The following is a 24,967-nucleotide window of genomic DNA, read 5'->3' on the forward strand; positions in this document are numbered from 1 at the left end:
GAGCTTGCTGTCATTCTGGTATCTGATGTCGATCCAAGTGTACCATGCATGATCACGATGTTGTCTATGTTAACAGGATGAGTTAACAACTTAAATATATTGACATGATTGAGTAAGCATAATGATTTACTGATATATTTGGATTGATATATCAACCTGTTGCCAAAATATATTAGTCCAAGTATCAAAATTTTGTTGTCGTGTTGAGACAGTTGTGTCAGCTCATTGTGATCGGTAACTGGTTGACATGAAAGTTGTCATGATCATGCATGTTTACAAAAAAAATCTCGTCATGACAATGGCAGCTTAATATTTCCATAAAAGGTAATTCAAGATTTGAGTATGACTGCAATTTCTGCTGTAGAAATAGAAGCTTTTTCCGGTAGCTGACTGGAACAGCAACCTAGTCTCCATCTTTTAAACTGTCTGTGTATATGAACATATGGCTTTGGGGGGGGGGGGGGAGGTGGGCTGTTTTCATTCAATTAATGTTTATAATATTTTACATCCTAAATTAACATAAGTCCTTGAAAACTTGTTTTATAAATTTGGTATGCAGGTTTTTATCTTTAGGCCAAGTTCAGTGCCAAATTTTGGGGTAAACAATATTTTGCTAGCTTTTTTGCATTACTGCTTGTGAACAGTCAGGAGATAATTTAATTTTCAAAGTTAACAAGGTAAATTTTGTCATAATCTCTTCACAGATAGGCATCTTCTTTGGAAATTGTTTTTTTACTGTACTAACATATCTTTCTCAAAAGCCAAAGTCATTCGTAAGTTAAATGTTATTATTAAGCCATGTAGTTTGTGACTTTATTAAACTTATTTTGCTAAAAATTTATCTTGGCATACATTATTACATGTTTTGCTCAAAGGTCGATATTACAGCATGCTCTGACTTTTCCATGTGTACTCTGTGACATTGAAAGATTTTAAGAAACAGTTACCAAGGCACAGATTATTAGAAGATGGTGTATTGGATACCACATTTGGGTGCTCCAATGTCAAGGTCACAATAACCATATATATATATATATATATATATATATATATATATATATATATATATATATATATATATATATACCTATTTCATATTGAATCTAGGTTACTTTACAGTATATAAGATATAATTGTGCTCATATATGTCATCACCGTGTGTATGGCATACCACATGCAAAGAAATTAAGTACATTTCCATACATATGCTGTCCAGAGAGGTTAAGTACATTACATATGCTGTCCAAAGAGGTTAAATACGTTACATATGCTGTCCAAAGAGGTTAAGTACATTACATATGCTGTCCAAAGAGGTTAAATATGTTACATATGCTGTCCAGAGTTCAAGATTTGAGTATGGCTGCAAAGTATGCTGTCCAGAGAGGTTAAATACATTACATATGCTGTCCAAAGAGGTTAAATACGCTACATATGCTGCCCAAAGAGGTTAAATACGTTACATATGCTGTCCAAAGAGGTTAAATATGCTACATATGCTGCCCAAAGAGGTTAAATACATTACATATGCTGTCCAAAGAGGTTAAGTACGTTACATATGCTGTCCAAAGAGGTTAAATATGTTACATATGCTGTCCAAAGAGGTTAAGTACATTACTGTACATATGTCCAAAGAGGTTAAATATGTTACATATGCTGTCCAAAAAGGTTAAATGTTACATATGCTGTCCAAAGTAGTTAAGTACGTTACCATACATATGCTGTCCAAAGAGGTTAAATACTTTGCATATGCTGTCCAGAGAGGTTAAATACTTTACATATGCTGTCCAAAGAGGTTAAATACGTTACATATGCTCTCTGTCCAGAGCAAACTTGGATCAGTAACATAGTGTTAATTATGTCTGTCTTATATATGTCCAGCTGAGCGTTGCATTTATTTTCCAAAGTTGGACATTTGTGTTCCATGAACACATTATTGGTCATCTTTTTCTTTCTTGCTTATTTTCATCTGCATTTATATCATGACAACTCTATCATGTACACAGGTGAGGATGTTGACAGAGTTATGCCCCTTTTACAAGCAATATCGTAAGGGTATTTATATGTAAGAAGATAAGCTTCACATACATTTAATGCAGTCCTTTGCATTGAGGTGTTTCAAGCTTGAACTCACAATGGCACAACAGATGCAATTGATAGATATCTTTGTTTTTTCTTGCTTGTCACCTTTTATACTTGGACAGCTGTGCAGTGACCGAAATCTGTTTATGATAGTTAATATGAAGACACTATGATAGAGCTGGGACTTGGCTTTTGACCAATTTTAGGAGAGGTCTTTCGACTTGTTATGCCATGAAATGGCATGCATTGAAGAACTCAGTATTTCTTAGTATCAGGCTCTGTGTGTGTGTGTGTGTGAGAGAGAGAGAGAGATAGAGAGAGAGAATTAGATGTCATGATTTGCAAATCTATTTTTTCTATTGTCGGTGTGAAAGCTATTTCTTGTCACTTCATAATCAAACTTTCCTATAACTTCCTCAATCTACCACAAAGCTTTATGACTCCATATTTTCTAATTTCTGGATCTTTTTTTAAAAAAAAACAATGGGAATTCATGTCTAATTCCGTGCGCTGGAGAGGGGAGGAGTACATGGCAGAACAGTGCTATATATATTTAGAGATGCATTGTCCTCATAACTGTAGATATAAACTAAAATCACTTTTATTAGAGACCCTTTGTCAATTTGGATGCAAGTATTGGGTTTATACAGAATCTTCATGTCTGGGGACTAATACGTTTTTCGGATAACTGATAATCTTTATTAACAAGGAATGGATAAACAAGGTGCCACTGTAAATCAGTGGGTTGAGAGGTATGTGGGCGGGGGTAAGGGAGGCAAAATTTGTTTACACCTCTAAAATTAGCTATTTAGCATTTATTTATACACACATTCTACTAATGTATACTAAAGATAGACACTTTAGTGATCTAGCTAAAAATAATGAGTTCTTTACTACATTCTAATATGTGGCGTGGGGTGCTATGATAGTTGTCTCCCTTGTTCTATTTTACTGCTGTTAGTGTATATAAAGATAAGAATGGGTTACAGTTCGTTGACAAAATTTATTGTACAAGCCTGAGTAAGAAAATGAGAATCAAGCACGGTCGACCATAGAAAGAGAGAAGTGAAGCTTATAGACACCGATCTAAACCAACAACGAACAACGATTGCGTTACAAATAATGATTTACATCTTGAAAAAGAATATAAATATACACAAAAAGATATGACAGTAGGCTAGAAATAAAACTGTAATTAAATAAAAGCAGGACTGTGAGGTTGTTTGAACGTTTCTTGATGTTGATTATGCAATGGAATATAGCTTTGACCAAATTTGCTATATCAAATCGTTTTCTTTTGTTAATTATCTGCAGATTTTTTTTTTAAATTGATGACATTGTAAATTATGACGTCACTTTTTGAAATTTTTCGATATTTATTGATTCCAATTTTATATTGCAAATTTCAGGTTCGAAATAGTTTTGTATTTTCTATCTACACATAAATGCCAGTCATAAAACAACTCAAGTGTAGATGATGACGTCATAATCAAAGTTTTAGATGTTGACATTCCGTATTTGAAGTTTCAGATGTCAACTTCGAGAAATGTATAAAGTTCTGCACATAATAAATCCAGTATTATGAGTAAGTGGCATTGTAAATGATGACGTCACATGATTCCTTGCGCAGGTGACGAAGTTTATTCTCTGTCGATAAACTTGCTGATCTCTCCAGTATAAGCTGGCATAACATTCTTGGAATTTGCCTGAAGAGAAAGACAAGAAACAAAATATTCGAGATTATTTCCTAAAAAATTTAAGAAAATTGACCTCCGAATAACTTCAAATAATACTGTCCACAAATGCCCTCTAAAGCATCTTGGCAGATAGGAGAAACAACATGAAGAAACATGGAAGACTTGTTCACATTTTATAAGCGTCCTTATTTTGCCGGCAAAATACATTCTCGCTACTCGTTAAACTTAACGCCATTTGTAGCAAATGCAAGAAAGATGTGACGCCAAATGTTCCCTTGAACACTTGCGACAAATCACTCGTTGTCAAGCAGTTTCTTTATTTCCCCTTCGTACTTCGGTGTCAGGTGTTTGCCATTAGCCTGTGGAGGAGAAGAATATAGAAAACCGCGGTTATTAAGCAGTTTTGATTTCACTTAAGTTTTCTCCTTTTTGACCTCTTTCGCATTTTTCATTGATTCCTTCAGAACAATGCCGTCTAAATTGTGTTTTTTATGTTGGATTGCTTCAACTGAGAAGAGTTTCACGGTCGAAACTGTTAAATCAACATAATAAATGTCTTGTGTGTAAGTAAGCTGCCAGCACAGTTTTGGAACATGGACCACGCAAGTGCGTACATGTACAATCAAACTTGTGTACAACGATCACTCGTGCCACTATGTAGAACGTGTAGAAGTGACCTTGGTGAAGAAACAGGCGGTCTTTATATACAGGTTAGATGTGTCGAAAATTGGTTTTTAAATACAGATGGATCTTGTACAGTGATTGAAAAGTGCATGATTTTTCTTCTCACTGAAGCTATCAATAGTTACTTTTATAGCGTTTCTATCAGTTGTTAAAAAAATAATATTGTGTACGATTTGTTTAAAAAATTACGAGCTCCGTGCAGAAACGAAATCCACGCAGACCATCTACGTGCAATCTGTAACTACATTTCTTTTCTACAAGGGTACGAAGTATGCATAATTTGTACATTTTAATGGATGTAAAATGATGCGTAAGTTAACATCTTTTTAATGGTGGTGCGTTGTAATGTTGAGATATAGACAAAGTCTTCAACTATACTTTAACTACACTTTTACACAAACTCCCTTTCTTTTTAAAATGTTAAAAATTGCAAAATAAAAGATATGTTATACCATAATCGTGACCCATGCGATCCGTTTCGCTGGTAAAGGTGAGATAAAACTGACAAAAACAACAAATAAAACAGTTTGTAATTAATGAATCAATTAATGTTGTTAAAATTTTGGGCGAGACTACAGAACATGACAATGTATAATGCAAGACCACTCTCAACTTTATATAACCTCTTTCTTTATAGTTATGTTTCTGATGCAATCTAAGCGTGGCAGTTAATGAGACTACACTCGCCTATATATGGCCTCCATCACTGTTAGGCATGTTGGTTAACTTTACACAACTTTATGATTATTGAATTAATTAGCATGTTATAGTGGGGTTGTGCATAGGGGAGCGCAAGCCAACAGGCCGTGAGTGTTATTGAAAACCACTCTAACCTTCATATGACCTTTATCGTTAGGCAATTAGATTAACATCGTATAACTTTATAATTATGAATTAACGCGCGCGTGCGTGCGTGTACACGCGCAAGCCTACAGACCGCGACAGTTATGAGACAAATCTCAGCTTCATAAGACCACTCCATAAAGCTAGGTAACTTTTAAAAAAACAAACTTGTATAACCTTTTAATTATTCTATTAATTACAATGTTAAATAAATTTTTGTGCACGTACACAGGCCGTGACATTAAAGAAGAGACCACTTTCACCTTCATTATGTCCTGTCCCTCATTTTTAGGTAATTTAGTTAACTGCCTATAATAACGCTGGTTTTTAAATAAAATATATTTTTATTTTTCTTCAAAAAATATATAATGATTTTTCAGTACTTCGCAGTTTACTTTTCTTGTTGATACGTCCAAGTCATTTCCTACAAAATAGTAACTATCTCTATTGAAGCAATCACAACTATAGCCTTTTTCAAAGGCCCCTGCATTTTAGTTTAACCGGTCAAAAATCTACAATTGTACATGGAACACACATCACACGAATGCAGGTCAGACTAGATTACAAAACAGGAATTTAGGAATAGACGGAACTAAGTATCTTATTTACTCGTGAAGAAAAATGTAAACCTATTTGAGAACAGCGTAGACTCCGCTCTTCCATTGCATCGTGCAACTGCAGATCAGGATCACAGCTGATCCTTTGATTTTATAAGTGGAACAGTGTAGGCCCTGATCTGACTGCACATTATGTGTCGAAGCTGTTTTCAATTGAATGAGGATTATATATGAGCACACACGGTATGGTGTTTGTCAGATGGTGAAAAGGAGAAAACACGAAAGAAAAAAAAACATGCATAACATACACAAAATGGTCTACAATATACATTAAATTAATGGATAAATCATACAGAAACTACATCCTTTAGTTGTTTGTTGTTTATTAGTAGATAGGTTTAGACAGTTCTAAAACAATAAACTGGTTAAAACCGGTTTAAAGATGTATACATGGCTCTCTTTATAACATTTGTGAACTTAAAACGCATAAAAAGAATTCCAGTAATTTGAATACCAGCATCATTAATGTATTTACTATTCTGTAAGACATATTTTTCAAAAAAACAAAACATACTCGAAACTGGATGCAATTCTAATCTATTTATTGTGCACTGAATTAAACTGGGACAATAATAATAATAATAATATAAAGCCTGACAGAAATACAAAAAACATCGTGGAACTTTTTTGTTGTGTTTCGATTTCACACAAACTCCAACAAAAGCATTATAACAGAAATATAAACCTACATTCCTTCAATGTTAAACGTGTAAAGCAAGAGCTAACATGTGACATTTATTTAATTTATTTTGTGTGTAGTATAAAGTGGCAAATTTTAGATACTGAAATGGGTCATAATTTATATGTGCAATCATTTAGGCGGAACCAAGCAAGATTTTTAAATCTAGATTTCTCGTTCTTCAAGACAATGCTTAAACCGTCTCTGCCGTAGAAGTCTGTTACTAACACTGTAATTTCTATTAAAATACGAATGTGACCTTACCAGTCATTTATTGATTTTTGTCAGCATGTGTTGTAGAGTTTCTACTTTAAAACTTACATCAATTGATAACAGGATGATATAAATGCATTGTAAGGTTGTCATGCAACAACAGTGTGTAAAGACAGTTGTTTAATTAATTTTTCATGATATTTTACCACACACAAAAAATGAAATAAATACCACTGTTTGTTTTTGCGTATACATTTTACACTGCAGAAATGTACATTTCTGTTTGTGTTATAACAAATAACAGAACATGAAAATCACAAATAATGCATTCTGTTCGAGTTTTGCACTGCCTTGGAACAAAATCAAAACTTCTGGAACATTTACTGATTTTCCATTATGCGTTATGTATTAGACTGCTTCCTATCTATTCAATGTGCACAAAATAGATTAGAGTGTGGTCCAGCACTCTCGAGTGTTGGTTTGGATATATACAAGTTGGTTGTGATGTAGAAATTTACAATTGTTCAAGAAATAACCTCATACGGGTGCGGGAATGTCAAGCCAGATCTTAATATCGCTTGTTTTGATAACTCGAAAATTCCTGAAGTGTAAAATGGAAAAGAGTTCTAACTCTGTCCATATCTATCTACCATTTTTGTAATAGACTCAATGTTATGCAGAACTTATACTAAAACAGACTATCGAATCTATGAACCTAATGGATAATTCTACGGGAGGAACTTTCTCTCATTTGAATAACTGGCTCTACATTATCGGGACCATTGCATCTATGAAGGGAAGGTCGGACATTTCACTCATCAACTGACCATTGCATCTATGAAGGGAAGGTCGGACAGATCACTCATCAATTGACCATGCATCATGACATTCCTAGAGTGTTACCATGTGATTCGACACTATTTTACCAAAAACAATCTTGATTTTTTATAACTTTTTGAATTTTTTCATATGGTATAAAATGCATCGCAGTGAAAATCACTTTTATAAAATTCTTCATTCACTCACAGAGGGCACCAAACTCATTCGACTGTAATGTTATACTGGAAAAAAAAATCAAGCCTTTATATACAATATTCCGCCCCTAAAAATGCAGACCTTTGACTTATTTGTGAACAAAATCCTGCTAGCATGACATTTTTGTTTTAGAAGTTCTAATTAGGTGGTTTAACAAGACTGACTTTGAGAAATTCCTTAATGATGGAAGTTGAGAGTTTTGGGGCACTCTAAAGGGTAAGACCCGAGTAAACTAAGTGATTTGCCTTATGGCAGTCGAGAGAACCCGTATAGCAAAACTATGTCATCCTTTTACAAGCATGAGGCAATGGTTTGCTCCTTAATAGAATTTCATTAAAAGATAAAAACTAGGTTTAAAATCATTCAAATCATCAATTCATTTTTAAAAGTTGTTTAAATTTCTTATGTTGAGACTTCTTGGCAAATTTTCAATTTGTGATTCCTAAATTTGCAGAAGCATGTAACGTAATTGAAAATTAATTATACATGCAATAAAAAAAACTATTAAAGTGAAGGATTTTATTGAAAATATTTTATTTCATGAAGTTAGTGGAGATATAAAAGTTGTGCCTTCCAAATACGTTAGAGATACTTGCTCGATAACTCTGAACTAATGATTAGCAAACAGTGCAAAAGGAAATCTCATTAAAATTCATGTCATCATTTTGCAACATTAAAGCTATTTGATCTCGGCACCATACAACTTTTGAGCTTGAATTTTAGAAGGAAATTTTGCCATCGTCAATCAAAAAAGACTTTAATTTTGAAAAGCCATTTTTAATTGAATATGATTTTAAGCTTTAATATCTCAGTTCCAACAGACCAAAAACCTCTTGGGTGTTTGCTTCATTCTCATCCAATCAAAATGAATTTACAAAGGTAGTCTCTACCATTAAATGAATTCAAAATTTTCATGCTAAACTCAAGTTCAGTAGGTAGATGATCGCCAGGTCTTATAGTCAGTGAAAATTTACAAACGTTATGGATGCGACAAATATAATTCTGCGCGGCCTCTCTTGAGCGGTATGTATGCAAGTGTTATTTTTAAAAGTTAGATCGTGTTATTCCAGCAAGCAACCAAAGAGGGTATGTATACTTTACCACAAATCCTAGACTGTGTAGGCAGTTTATGACGTTGAGGAAAGGACCCTTTCTGACCTCCCACAAATCTCCGGTCTGGAAGAGGAATTCTTTCGCTACTCCGTAAGATTCGCAACCTTTATTAAAGTTCTCAACGTTTGTCATGGCCACGAAAGGTGATGCCACCTTCTTCTGGAAGGTAACAGGAGACTTGCCATCAGCCTTCAGAAGCTTGTTGATCAATCTGAAAACAGGCAGATGCTATTATTAAACAGATTACATAATACCCGACCCAACGTTTTCTCTGGACTTTATATCGTATTTATGAACCACTTGACAATACACTGCACGGCCATCTGACCAAAAAGAAGAAAGTATTTTGATAACATATTTTTTCAATTGTTTAATAAATCAGTTTCTGCACTTTCCGTACCACAACATCAACGGTAAATAATTTCACAAGAAGCAACTCATTTTAGCAAGATATATATACATATATATATATATATATATATATATATATATATATATATATATATATATATATATATATATATATAGAATACATATCATATGGCGAAGGACAATCATTTCAAGTGCACTGGATCCAGCAAGGGATCACGTGTGTCAGTGATTAATTAAGATAAACGCAATAAACTGACAACGAACAGTGCGAAACAAGTATCTAGCTAGCCTGAGCGCTTTCGACTCTTTAATGAGCCTCTTTCAAAGGCAAATACAAAACATAGACAAGACAAACAAAGAAAAGAGAAAAACGGTTATGTTTGCTAAACGTTACATTGCTGTTTCTACAGGAATTCAACCTTTCAACTTTATTATGTTTCAACTAATTTATTTCAGCTTGTTGCTGATACTGGAAAATATTTGTATTGACCTAGAAATTGATGAGCCATAACGATATTCGTTATTTTATGTAAATTTATCTAAGCGCAAATTATACACCGGATATTTCGTTGTTATAATAGTCATAGGCTATTTAGCAAATTTAGAGAATTATTTAAAAGAAAATGTGTCGGCTGCAAAAGATAGTTTTATTTGTGCATGGTGCACCGTCACTTAATTGTCTACTTGCTTCACTGATATAGTCCTTCCTATTCATAATGACCACAGCGGAACCCTTATCTGCAGGCTTAATTACGAAGTCTGTTCTTCCAAAACTAGACTATGATCCAACACTGGAATATGCAAAATCCATCACTAATATTATTGACCAGGCTTACCAAATCGGGCACTTAGACCAGAAAACGAGAAACTACTTAAGCCCAGAAAACCCAAGGGCAGGTAGATTTTATATTTTACCTAAAATCCACAAACAAGGAAACCCGTGCATAACCTATAATCTCCGGTAACGGGCATCCCACAGAAAGGTTATCAGAATATTTGGATCATTTTATGAGACCACATGTCCACAAATTACCATCCTATCTTCAGGACGCGACAGATTACCTCATAAAAAGCAAAGCAAGCGAACCATTACTGCCAGATACATTGCTTGTTTCCTTAGACGTCACATCTTTGTATACTAACATACCGCACAATGAAGGGATACAGGCGTGTAGAGAAGCATTGGAAACTAGAACTATAGATAATCCACCCACACACTTTCTAGTCCAACTCCTGCAGCTTATCCTAAAACTCAGTAACTTTGAATTTAATGAAGAAAACTACCTCAAAATTAACGGAACCGCAATGTTAACGGAACCGCAATGGGTACAAAAATGGCCCTTTCGCATGCTAATATTTTTATGGGAAAACTGGAGCGTCAACTTTTAGCATCGGTTGAAGTTACACCATACCAGTGGGTACGCTTTATCGATGATATAAAAATGAAGTGGCAACATGGGAGAGAAAGTTTGGATGATTTCATATCAAAGGCAAACAACTTCCATCCCTCAATAAAATTCACGGCAGAAGTCTCCAACTCAAACCACGTCTTCCTGGATACAACAACCAGACTGGTAGAAAACAAACTCCATACAGACATCTACTCTAAACCAACCGACAAACATCAGTATCTCCTCCCAAGGAGCTGTCATCCAAACACTGCATTAGGAACATCACATATAGCCACGCACTGAGGATACGCAGAATTTGCTCCGACGACGATGAAACATTCCTAAAAAGGTCTGAAGAGCTATCTAAACATTTAATTTACCGAGGCTACGACAAAGACCTGATTACGGAGGTAACCCAAAGGGAAAAACAAACAAAGCGCGATGACCTACTAAAATATGGAAAAAAAGAAAAGGCTGATAGAAAACCATTTATCCTGACCTACCATCCAGACAACCCCAAAGTATGTCAAATCATCGGGAAACACTGGCCCATCGTGGAATCGTCGGACGCACTAAAGTTAATCCTCCCTAACAAGCCTGTAGTCGCCAACCGGAGACCAAAAAACCTCAAGGACATCCTAGTCAGGGCGAAGCTAACGCCAATCACTAATCAAGACCACCCTAGTCAATCTCGCCCCTGTGGCGATAAAAGGTGCAAGACCTGTCAACATATGATAGAGACCAGGACATTTTCTAGCACAGTGACTAGAGAAAAATTAAACATACATGGTCCAAACAAAACGTGCAAAACAGAGAATGTCATTTATCTCATCACATGTAAGATCTGTAGCCTTCAGTATGTCGGAGAAACTGAAAAGCTACACAAAAGAATCAACCTTCATAGATCTGATTGGATGACAAAGAAGCTGTAAAGAAGCCCGTTCGCAGAACACTTCTCCTCCCTTGGTCACACTTTCAGTGATATAACACTTATTTCAATTGCATCTTTTCACCTAATGGTTTGATACTTTGGGACCAACCATAACTTTCTTGGGGACATATATATAAATATATGTCCCAACGAAACTCGATAGGTGATGTAGGTCGATCTACTGCTTTAATGCGTATTTGCGTATTGTTGCTGATACTGGACAATATATCATTGACTTAGAAATTGCAGAACCATATATATATATATATATATATATATATATATATATATATATATATATATATATATATATATATATATATATATATATATATGTGTGTGTGTGTGTGTGTGTGTGTGTGTGTGTGTGTGTGTCCCCAAGAAAGTTATGGTTGGTCCCAAAGTATCCAACCATTAGGTGATCAGATGATTGAACCATACAAAGAAAATAACTTAAACTAAGAAAACCAAATTGGTCTGTAATAGTTCACCTAGCATGCAATGGTTTCAAACTCGGAAGTAAAGTCAACTGAGCAACTGTTCAAGGTTGAAAAGCTGTCCTGGCCATTCTCTAAACGTGTAGTTAAAATTGAGCAGTTGATTAAGTGTTATTCTATTTATATAGTGATACAGATTGATGATCTACCTCTTTTACATAAAAGCATCTCAATAATCTCTATTAAATTTGTACAAAACTGTTCATACAGTTTGGAAGAAATTTTGTTCAACATATTCAGTAAATAATCATATTTCATGGTGAATCAGCATCAAGTTTCATATTTGAAATTTCTCGAAGCGAATTATATTTTAAAATGTAACGGATCCTAATTATATAAGAACGGACGACGGGCGACGCAAGATGGTGCACCCGCAAGGTCATAACACAAGGTCAGTTAGCCTTACAACTAGAGGAGACACAATCATTGAAGCAATAAGAATGGTTCTGAGCTTCTTGGAACTCTAACATGGAGTGACTTTCAACTAATTCCTAGTACATATATATTAGTACTGATGCCAGCTTAGTATGTGATACAGAAGCTGTCTGACTAGTGACGCAAGATTAGTATGTGATACGGAAAGCTGTCTGACTACTGACGCAAGCTTAGTATGTGATACGGAATCTGACTACTGACGCAAGCTTAGTATGTGATACGGAATCTGTCTGACTACTGACGCAAGCTTAGTATGTGATACGGATAAGTATCTGACTACTTAAGCAAGCTTAGTATGTGATACGGAAAGCTGTATGACTACTGACGCAAGGTTTGTATGTGATACGGAATGTTATCTGACCACTGACGCATGCTTAGTACGTGATACGGAAAGCTATCTGACCAGCCAAGTCAAGTTTAAAGCAGCGATTTAATATTGCAACTTGGATTGACTTTGGCTAGGTAAAATACAGGTTTTATATTAAACAAACAAAAAATATGTAGCTAGAAGCAAACACACATTATCTTGCTTCCAACTACCGACAACACACACACACACACACACACACACACCCATATATATATATATATATATACATATATAAGAATATCTATAATTTCAAAGTCACGCATATTCAGAATTCTGAAGCTATCTGACCAGCCAAATCAAGTTTAAAGCAGCGATTTAATATTGCAACTTTGATTGACTTTGGCTAGATAAAATACAGGTTTTATATTAAAGAAACAAAAAATATGTAGCTAGAACCAAACACACATTATCTTGCTTCCAACTACCGACAACACACACACACACACACACACATACACACACACACGCACACATATATACATATATAAGAATATCTATAATTTCAAAGTCACGCATATTCAGAATTCTGAAGTTGACCGACATCATATTATGGTACAAATTTTAACCATTTGAATTAAGAAAAACATTGGCAAACCAATTAATTTGTCATTTTAAAACAATACTGACTGTTTAAACTGAAATGTCTTTGTTAGTAACACTAACGTTAGAAATGGGTTGGAGTAGCTTGGGAGATGTTAGTACTATTGTCCTTAGACGAAGAGGAGAGGCGTAATTAAGTCCATTGTGGGATTGTGTTTCAGATATTTAATCCTTAAGTGTAAGACCAAATTCTATGCGTTTGTGTTGTGGGACTGATAAGCACGTGCATATTTGTTCAGGCATAATAATAATAATAATAATAATGATGATGATGATGATGATGATGATGAAGTGCCTATTCTTTAGACCGATAAATCAGTCCCACATGTATCGTCCATCAGTATCAACTCAGATTATTTTTTTTAGTGGGGGGGGGGCTGATTTATCGGACTACCTAATCTTTGGAAACTCTAAGCATTTTACAATGTTAGATAACACATATAAACATTTACAACGACAAGATTACAAAAACAAAGCCATGAAATTACAAAACAAGAACATGCAGACAATAATTAAGAAAAAGTAAACGTCTTTAAGTCTGTTCTTGCAATCTAAAAATGTGAGCTTTAAGAGCGCTCCTAAATGAGATCACAGTGTCTTTGTGTGTAAGATCAATGGGCAATTCGTTCATGTATATGGGCTCTGGAACGCAAAAAAAAAAAAAAAAAAAAAAATTTAAAAAAATTCTCAGTATGACTTTTGTTTTAACAGTGGAATAAAGAAATTACGACTGTCAGAAGAATAGAGTAAGTTTCTAGATGGGGTATACACATGGGTGAGATCAGATAGGTAATAAGACTGGAGCCATTCAACAAAATGTAGCATATTGACAATAGTCTATGTTTGATGAACAGGTAGCCAGTGGAGGTTACAGAGCAGAGGGAGATGTGCTCAGTTCTTCGTATATATATATATATATATATATATATATATATATATATATATATATATATATATATATATATATATATATATATATATATATATATCTGCATCTATTACCGTACTGACGTACCGCTGAAACATACATGATTTAATACGTCCACTGCTATTTTTAAACACCACTAGTACACAGATTAATACGCATGAGAGCAAACTAGATCAGCCAAAGCGGATTTTATTACCAACTTAAAACATGTGGCAAAGCAGAACATCCCCACGCTTTTCTTAGCTATTCAGTCCTCCTCCCCATCTTTATCACCTACCCACCCGTCCATTTACCCTTAAATAGATCAAACTTACTGAACAATTGTTCACTTGTACAAACCATCCAGAATTATATTCTGAAAAATCTGTATCTTACAAAATGTAGAAGACACGTAATACACCGTGCGTGCGAACGCACGGACAGGATCTCACAGTCCCAATTTTTTCTAAGAAGAGCGCGGAGACTAACAACACCGAGCCAGCTACATGCGTCGTGCAAGAAAGGGTGTACTTACTTGCACAACACTACACCGTCTCGCAAGTAATTGCAAATTGTTTTCCAATCATCTCCTGGCTAAAAGGGAAAGGTAAGGATAAAACAGGTGAAAATTGGTTACATGATCAATTGATAAAATCTGATGCATGGCCAATCTTTAGTTATAAATTACCAAAATCATATGACAAATATACATTTACATACATAACATGTGTAGCCATCTTACTCCATTTTGCTACGTACTAACACTTTTCTCGGTGCAGACGTTACTTGAGCGAATAGGGAGAACACTGCTGTATGAATATTATATAGGCTTAAACGCCATTCGTGATTATTTTATTTTTTTTAAATAAAACCGCTATTCGAGTTTTCATTCACAAAACCTTTCTCTTTCTAGGGGCCCCGAGTGGTCCAGTGGCCTAAAGCGCTCACAGTTACCGAGCAATGACATCTCACCTCTGTTGGTTCGAGTCTCGGGCTCGGGCAATGTGGGTATGTGAGAAAGCTTGCCAGTAGCTTCTCGTGGGTCGGTGGTTCTTTGCGGGGTTTTCCCGGGTTCTTCCTCCATCATTTATACTGGCCGCCATGTATAGCCTATCTTGTGCTGAAAAATGGCGTTAAACACTATAACAACAACAACAACAACAAATTTCTCCTTCTGAGGTCTATATCATTTACGTTATGGACCATTACTGCCATTTCTGCGAGACAAAAATATGCCTCAGAAATATAATCTAGAAGACTGGCCAGTCTGGCTTCGAAGTTGCGAATGGTGTTAATCATTCGTAACTTCTCGTACGTATCATACCTCTAAGATATAGTGATATAGTCCTCGCTAGACAGTCTTCGCGCGTTACTCTTGTCTTAGGGTGATGCTGCCTTCTACGAATGCGCCAGCAATTTAAAAACAGGTCAACAGACCACAAGGGTTCGTTACAACGAAAATTTGGAGTGTCCATGAATCAAAGGATGGGTGGGTGGGTTCTAACCTGTAACAACATAACACAAGGGAAGACACCAGTCCGCATCCCTCGGTAGTTCCAACACTGCTAGTTTATCTTAAAATTGCGTCTGCTAATTTCCAATATAAGCCAGTCGTAATCAAGAATAGTTCTATTTTCAAAACAATTCGACACACTTAGTTCAGTTTGTGACATAATGGTGAAAATGCAATAATAGCTCGCCGATTTTAACGTCTGGACCACAGGGGTTCGTTACAAAGAAAATTTGGAGTATCCGTCCATGAATCAAGGAATGGGGTTCTAACCTGAACAATACTGTTACAGGTTAGAACCTCCACCCCTTGATTCATGGACGGATACTCCAAATTTTCTTTGTAACGAATCCCTGTGAACAGACGATGGATAAACCGGTGTTCTGTATCCTGACAGGGATTACTAATAATAATATAAAAACGAGTTTTCTTGAGGATTTAATGCTATGGGTCAAAAGAAGAGAGATTTTACTTACCACCCGCAAACAAGGGTCGGTGAAAATACATTTATTAATTACCAGAGAGCAGCTGATAGTCTGCAAATATTTCTGCGGAAAGATTCTTTATGAAATACTGACTCGATCGGGTGGTCTTCGTTGCTAGTAATATCAGAAAAGAAAAGGCAGATCTACTTGTTGGTCGATGTGTGAGAGGTGCTATATTTTGAATACAAGTTTGATTGGTTGTGTTTTACCGGTATTTAACATTAAGTTCAGCATTTTATAATGAACCGATTTTGTCATGGAGCATATTTAGAGTTTACTTTTTTGTCTGACGCACACACACGCACACACGTACATACACATACACACACACGAGCGCGCGCAAACATCACGACTATACGTTTTCGTAATCTGGCACTGTACCCCTCGGCACTTTACTGCCAGAGCATTTTGGTACGACTTCCGCCATCATGAATTTCTCCTCCAGTATGTCATTGGATGGTGCATGTCTGGCTTTGTGTACGGAACATAAAGGGAGGCCAGAGTAACAGGCAAATAATCGTACTGAAAAAGTAGAGATTCAGTACTACCAATAAGATGAAGGAAGTGTGGAGCAGTTGTCAGCGAATCAATCCTACAGTCAGTCCAAACATAGAAGAATGGTTTTATGTAGACTGCGCTTTCTTGTTTTGCGGAGAAAAAAAATCCGGCAAAGAAAATGTCTGATTTTTTTTCTTCTGCAACGTACTACGCCGAGATACATTTGAGGCTTATGTTTGTTTCGCAGAAATGGTTGAGGTGGTCCGAATGAACATATATAATTTTGAAAATTAATTGGCCATACGTTCAGATAAGGGAAGAGAGTCTATGGGTGAGCTATTGATTATAATGATCACATAGGTACTGAATTTAAGATTTCAACTTAAAGAAACATTCATCTGAAAATAATGTTTGAATGCAATGCAGTATAATTATCAATAATAACTTCGTTTTCACTGTCCCCCACGTCAATCATAACATCTCGGGCTTTTCTGATAATGACAAAATCCAGGAATGTAAGACAGTCATCGACATAGTAAAATATTTATATCACATGGTTAAAACATCACTACCCCCACTCTCAAGGAAAATGTCTTATTGTTCATATCAGTTGGCAGGAGAAACCCGATATGTTTAGAATGTGACTAACTGATGGAGTCAGTGGTAATACTTTCGACAAATGTACACAATTATTGACGCATTACGTTCGATGTTTTGTTTCTTTTTGTTTTTTTTCTTGAGGGTTGGAGGGTTGGCGGAGGTGGTGCGTGCAATGGTACTATCGGTGTCCAACCCTTTTAAAATGTACCTGGTTCTGTAACTGATAAATGCATTCGACTTTATTGTTCAGCATTTTGACAAGTTTATCCTTGAACCCAATAAAATGAGCATGTGAACAATTAAATCTGGTCCAGTTATTTATCACACAGCTTCCATTGACTTTTTATAGTTAACTTTATGTAAAGTTTTCGTACCTTTCTCAATACTTGTATGACCCAATTTAATATTCAAAATAGACACTAAATATTAATTAAATTAATAACGACTTAAGTAGCTATCGATGTCACTTGAATTGCGATTGTTAACTGATGTGGCCTTTTATGGCGTCCGACAACACTGTTGTATTTAGTACATTATCTCAACAAAGAAAATGCTAATTTTTCAAATGATCAAAGATTATGATTAACATCTTAGATTTTAATAAATGTATTTTAGAGGAGAATTTGAGTATTGTTGTACATTTTAATACATGTATTTTAGAGGACAATTTGAGTATTGTTGTACATTAATATTAATTATGTAAAGAAAAAGGCATTTTAATATTGCACGTACTATTCGTTTATATGGAGAGAGAGAGAGAGAGAGAGAGAGAGAGAGAAAGAGAGAGAGAGAGACAGACAGAAAGAGAGAGAGAGAGAGATTTTACTTACGCATGGGTCATGTTCGCCTTGAATATGAGCATTTAACCAGTTAACGATGTGTTTTGGTGTACCGGCTTGCTCCTCCCGGTCATAATTCTAAAATAAGTCAATTAATTTAAAAAAAATTAAATGTCAATCAAAAATAAAATTTACTGATTTCCATGAATTATTCCAACAAAGACTTCTTGATCAAAGATTATTAGAATTGAATCTAAGCACACAATCTCATTTTGTTTCCTTTGATAACTTAATCACTATAGTCAATATAAGTAAAATTATATTAAATCGTGTATTTGAAATTTAATTTATCAATTTTAAGACGTTCTCGTGAATTTAAAACGTAGAAATTATTTTTGCAACATTTATTTCTAACAATGTCAAGAAAGTTGAATTTTTTACATCTAGAATGGTTAGTGAGATTCATACTCCATCAGTGTAAGTATTAATTATACAGTATACTCAGTCAAGTATTATCACTTCTACACCAATGACTATTCTGAGTTTTAAGTAAATATTTTTCAATATTCGACTCGTGCGCAAAGTACTAGTAACCATTGTACATAAGATACAATATTTTGGACAATTTTTCACCTTTTGATGACATATCAATACACATCAATCTGTTTACTCAAGAAGGTAATTTTATTTTTCTTGGACTTTATTTCCGTCAGTTTAATAGATGTCCACTGAATTCAAGCCAGCAAAAAAAGGATGCAAAGAGGATATCTACGGGTTTTTGTTTAGTAGCTATAAGCAAATATTGTTAAAAACAGTCGAATTTCATAGAGTCTCCCCCTCCACCCCACACTCTCGCCTTCTGCATTAATACGTTAATAAAAGGTTCCGATATTTACAATAATTAAGGACAATGACAAGGGATTATATGTTCTTGAACAATGGGTCTATATTCTTGTGCGGATTAATGCATTGAACATTGGGTCTATATTCTTGTGCAGATTAATGCATTGAACATTGGGTCTATATTCTTGTGCGGATTAATGCATTGAACATTGGGTCTATATTCTTGTGATGATTAATGTATTGAACATTGTTGGGTATTATGCAGTAGAATAATCTTAGATCTGACGTATTGTACGGGTGATAATGACTATCGATTTAGAAGTATATCATGTAAGTTCAGTCACTTATAATTCGTGATTCATGTGGAAGAGAGAGAGAGAGAGAGAGAGAGAGAGAGAGAGAGAGAGAGAGAGAGAGAAGAAAAAACAGAAGAAGAAGACTAAATATGCCGAGATATGGATATACGTTTCAATAACATGCATTAGGTCCAAAAGTAAGTCGATAATAGTGTTGTTGAACAGTGTTGATATAACTTGTTACCCACTGATACTTTTCAATATCTCATTATGAAATACACAATAAAAATTGTTACACATGACAATAATCCAGAATGATCTCTAGCAGCAATATTGTGATACATGTATAACTTTTATATATCATAAAAATTCAAAACTTCGACAACATTTAACCAGTTTCCGCTTTCCCTAAATGTTGAAACACGAGCTTCCACTTTTCTCTACATGTTTATAAACATGAAATTTAGATTTTAAAAAAGGGGACACTTAGTAACTTTTCTGCAAATAGAATAGAAATGATAATAGTTTCCATATTTTCTCTATGCAAACATGATCAAAAATTTTAATTGCAGGTATTTCTTTGCTTCATTCTTAACTATTAATGTCTTGCTCTTTTGAACAAAATACCCGGACTAGAGAAAATACCTTGAATATTCTAAAACGTAGTTAATTGTTTGTTAACTTAAACCAAAAGTGTGAATAATGTGCCCCTTTAATTAATTAATTAATTAATTAATTAATTAATTAATTAATTAATTAATTAATAATGACGACTTTATCTTAACTATATAACGTATTTAGCATAAAATCTAATATTAAAATATAATATTACTTATTGTCGTCATAACGATTTCAACATAATATATCAGTTCAAATTCATAACTCCATATAAATCTGGTGAAAATGACATGTGAAATTGTAGACGATGATATCATTCATTTAAAAGTGATAAAAGAAGAGCAAAATGTATGCATACAATAAAACTTGAATGTAAGTCTGGATATCTTTACGGGTGAGCAAAGGTCAGTGGTTATGTTAGAATTCGAATTTAAAGCAAGAATTTTCTGATTTCAATAGAAATAGATTTCAATAGAAATAGATATCATAGCTCCATAATTTTGGCTCGATACGATACATCACATCGATGCGTTAATTTTTTCATAGATGACTAAAACTGTAAATGACTGTATACTAATTTATTTGTCAAGTATTACGTGTAATGACTGTATACTAATTTATTAGTCAAGTATTACGTGTAATGACTGTATACTAATTTATTTGTCAAGTATTAAGTGTAATGACTGTATATTGATTATTTTTACAATATTACGTGCAATGACTATATTAATTTATTAGTCAAGTATTACGTGTAATGACTGTATATTAATTTATTTGTCAAGTATTACGTGTAATGACTGTATACTAATTTATTTGTTAAGTATTACGTGTAATGACTGTATATTAATTATTTTTACAATATTACGTGTAATGACTATATTAATTTATTAGTCAAGTATTACGTGCATTGGCTGTATATTAATTTATTTGTACAGTATTACGTGTAATGACTATATTAATTTATTTGTTTCAGTATTACATTTAATGAGTGTATATTAATTTATTTGTACAGTATTACGTGTAATGACTGTATAATCATTTATTTGAACAGTATTACATGTAAATGACTATTATTTTATTTATACAATATTACATGTAAATGACTATATTATTTTATTTGTACAGTATTACGTGTAATGACTGTATATTAATTTATTTGTACAGTATTACGTGTAATGACTGTATAATCATTTATTTGAACAGTATTACATGTAAATGACTATTATTTTATTTATACAATATTACATGTAAATGACTATATTATTTTATTTGTACAGTATTACGTGTAATGACTGTATATTAATTTATTTGTACAGTATTACGTGTAATGACTGTATATTAATTTATATGTACAGTATTACGTGTATATCAAACAGTGGCTCCAGAAATCATTATAAGAGTTCTTACTTCTTGCATTTTCTTGTCAATGTCATATCCTATGCCAGACTTGGTCGCCCGGAACGACATCTCTCTATACAAATCGCTATGTTAGTCGTCAATTTTTACAACTCTGTGGAAAGACAAACACAACCAACACATTTACGAGCAGCAAAACGGGTAAAGGGAAGCAAACCTTTGCATATCGATCAGGGTTGGTATGATTTCAGCAGAAATTATCAAATTCACTGAAAAGAGGTGTGGAAGCAAATAATTTTAAAAAGTAACAGGGGCGTTTAATCTACAGGAGACCAACTGGCTCAGATGAGTTTTCCAAGTTTTGGTTGATACATGGCTCATATTCCGGCTGTGGTTGATGTCCACCTGTTTAGATTCATAATTCTGCTTATGAAACTGTTTTGTTGAAAATTAATAGTAATATTAGCACAATTTCAAGTGCTCTCATGCATACTCCAACTTTCTGATATCAAAATACGTCAGGAGAACAATTATTTATTCAGAATAGTTCATTCTTATTTTGAGAATCACACTTTGAAGTGTGGGTGGCAAATGGGAGCTGCCTTCCAATCTAAATGGCGGATTTTTTTACTTAGTCCAAAAAAAGCAATTTTATTCAGTTTAATATTTTTGCACCATACAAATGTGGATAATAAATTGCAGTGAACTATATTCGCAAAGCTTAGAAATCATAATTTCATGTATTCACTATATTCCAACAAGGAGTCAGCTTTTAAATTGGATGCAACAAAAGCATCATAATAACAATACGATTTCTATTTAATTTTCTCTGTGCTTACAATGATAATCACAACTTTGAGAATTTTTTGGGGAGTATGGAAAACATTCTGGAACGAGGAATTTCTGCTGAAACACATTCCAGAGGTAAATGCTTAATGACACAGTTGCAAAACTTCCATATCAAAACAGGTCAGTGAGTATGATGATGAACGCATCCCATCAAAACAACTTTTTTTAAAAAATATTATATTTAAATGCTTATTCTAAATACATTTGCGCTGATAATTTTATCAATCTGATAAAATTGCGCTGATGTTTACTTTAAATTTCAGCCGATATAGATGAACGTAATTCTTTCAAACGCGCAAGGCTGGGATGCTTTCATCATTTGTTATTGTTATACACAAAACTTTCAGGCAAGTAACAACTTCATTCTGAGCTGAAAAAGAGTTCTGAAAATAGAGCGTATATTAGCAATGAAGCCATGCAATACCTACGGTAAAAATAAGACAGAAAATCTCAAAGACACTTATTCCTGATCACAACGATTTCGTGTTTGCCCCAATTACATGGTCATTAAATAGAGATAGCACTGCATGTTGATAATGAATTAGTTTTAGATTCTTCTTCTGTGTTAATTTTATGCCAAACGAAATTATTCTAATTAAGACTGAAAACTAAGAGAAACGGTCACTCTTTTTGCGAAAAATACACAGTGCACTGAAAGATTAACTTTTCTGTAAACCTCAATATTACTTCAAAAAATATGTTTCCCTAATGTTTCTCCAACATGCAAAAGAGATCATTTACCGTGAAATCAGACAAATCTTTCTTGAATTTTAATGATTGTTATTACCAATTATTTTACACATCGCTGATAGTAACGAAGTACCTCAGATCTAGTGCTTTCGATAATGAGATCAAATGAATTAACAAGGGATTCAAAACTTTTAGTATTACTAGGAAATCGAGAAAAGCTAAAACAAACGAGGTAATAACCAGCAAACATCAGACATAACTGATCAAGACGATTTATTATTCTTCCTGTGTATAATTAAAAGCTGCCCTTTAGAATGTTAGAGACGGCCGACCGATTTAAGAAGTTTATTGCAAGGAGAATGACAATAAAGCACAATAATCTAACGTTATTTTTTCATTATATTAACCACATACTTTATCATTATTAAAAGTATTTTGTTTGTTTGTTTGTTTGTTTATATTTTAATTGAACCCTACAGATGTTGAGTATAAATTACTTGTACAAATATTTAGGAATCTAAACTGTGGCACAAAGCACCATGCAAGAAAAGCGAAGAACTTGTTTTTCATAAGTTAACGGAGAAAAAAAAAAACTTCAAACCGTTTCTGGTAAATTAGCGTGTAGCGTCATTAGAACAGACAATTAATTATTACATCCGGACAAATGCCAACATTTGGTTGCGTGAAAAAATAATTTAAGCTATCAATAACTACTGGGGTTCTTTAGAATCTGCATCTGATCTAATAATGCGGGTGTTGCCATAATGCCGAGCTTACATCTTCCATTTTTTTCTCGACCGCATACCCAATCCCGGATTTGGACGCTCTTGTCTTGTCGGACATCTTGCAACTTAGGTAGATAAACTCTGTAGAGAAAACACACACACATATGAGACAGGTAAGGACATAAATTCTGCAAACTCAGCTCAGCAACCAACATTTGTCTTACTTGCTCCAGTTTCTTTATAACTTCAAATCCTAAACCCGATTTGCCTGCACGAGTGTCGGTGGAAGTCATCTTGAAGGCGAGTCTCACTCTATAAACTTGTGCAAAAGAGAAATTTGTTTAAAAGTCAGTCCGGTCCAGGTTATGTATTATTACCTTTACAGATCTGCAACGGGAAACAAAGAGATGGTTTAAGTATACGTTATGTCTGATGTTCTTATATTAGGGATTTGTTTTCCAATACAAATCGCAACATACGTTTCAGAAAGAGCGAAACATTAATGGTGACACTGATCCAACAAACCCTTTTCTAAATCTTAATTGAATTTAGTAGATAATTTGTGTAAGTTTTTGTAACCTTATCCGTTATCTTTAAATGTTTTTCTTATGTTAACGTACAGTACAGTCTTGACAGTGTAAAACATACAGTATGATGCTTAAATGTATGCTTTGTAAAAGTATTGTTCATGATTATAAAAGTATATGGGTGTGACTTTGATTTTTAACGTAGCTTTAATAATCTTTCAAAAGTATGGATCATATTTGTAAAATATTAGCTCATAGTCATAAAAACGTATTTCGTAGTCGTAAAAACGTGGTTCATAGTCGTAAAAACGTGGTTCATAGTCGTAAAAATGTAGTGCATAGTCGTAAAAGTAGAGCTCCTAGTTCTGCATAATATAGGAACCTGGAGACGGCAGAATTCGAGACACCACGCAGTTTATTTAGCAGCGACAAGTTGACGAAACTAAGAAAAGAAGAAACGGTGAGTTCTTTAAAAGTACCGTATATTCTCGCTTATAAGCCCCTTGTCCAACTGCAAACTGCTCAGACCCAGACCTGCGGTTGCATAACCCGCCGGCAGATCTCGGTCTGTGCAGTTTATAAGAGTAATCAGTAGAACAACCAACACAGACCCTGATCTGCATGAGCATTATGCTACGGCAGATCAGGATCATTGTTGTTTACAATTTGACTCGACTTATAAGCGTGTAACGGTGGTACTTACTACATATGTCTCTCTCTCTCTCTCT

The 24,967-nt window shown here is 34.3% G+C and overlaps 1 protein-coding gene across 3 annotated transcripts in view; it reads right to left on the bottom strand.

Annotated features, from left to right (window-relative positions):
• Positions 1–3,062: 3,062 nt before the first annotated feature.
• Positions 3,063–24,967, bottom strand: part of LOC149784905 (transgelin-2-like) — a 34,696-nt gene continuing 12,791 nt past the window's right edge. The window contains exons 2-6 of one of the 3 annotated variants that reach the window (XM_089978500.1): positions 23,765–23,853; positions 18,387–18,473; positions 14,999–15,057; positions 8,949–9,171; positions 3,063–3,785 (exon numbers count right to left, since the gene is read on the bottom strand). In XM_089978500.1, coding sequence (XP_089834626.1) covers positions 3,720–3,785; positions 8,949–9,171; positions 14,999–15,057; positions 18,387–18,473; positions 23,765–23,830 — 501 coding nt within the window. In that variant the 5' untranslated portion in view covers positions 23,831–23,853 and the 3' untranslated portion in view covers positions 3,063–3,719. Of the gene's footprint in view, positions 4,136–8,948; positions 9,172–14,998; positions 15,058–18,386; positions 18,474–21,499; positions 21,575–23,764; positions 23,854–24,967 lie in introns of those variants that run through there. The other 2 variants (XM_089978499.1, XM_089978501.1) reach the window with 2 other exon arrangements.

This window comes from Sinohyriopsis cumingii, chromosome 13, assembly GCF_028554795.1.
Source record: "Sinohyriopsis cumingii isolate HCF-2022 chromosome 13, ASM2855479v2, whole genome shotgun sequence".
NCBI classification, from domain to species: domain Eukaryota; kingdom Metazoa; phylum Mollusca; class Bivalvia; order Unionida; family Unionidae; genus Sinohyriopsis; species Sinohyriopsis cumingii.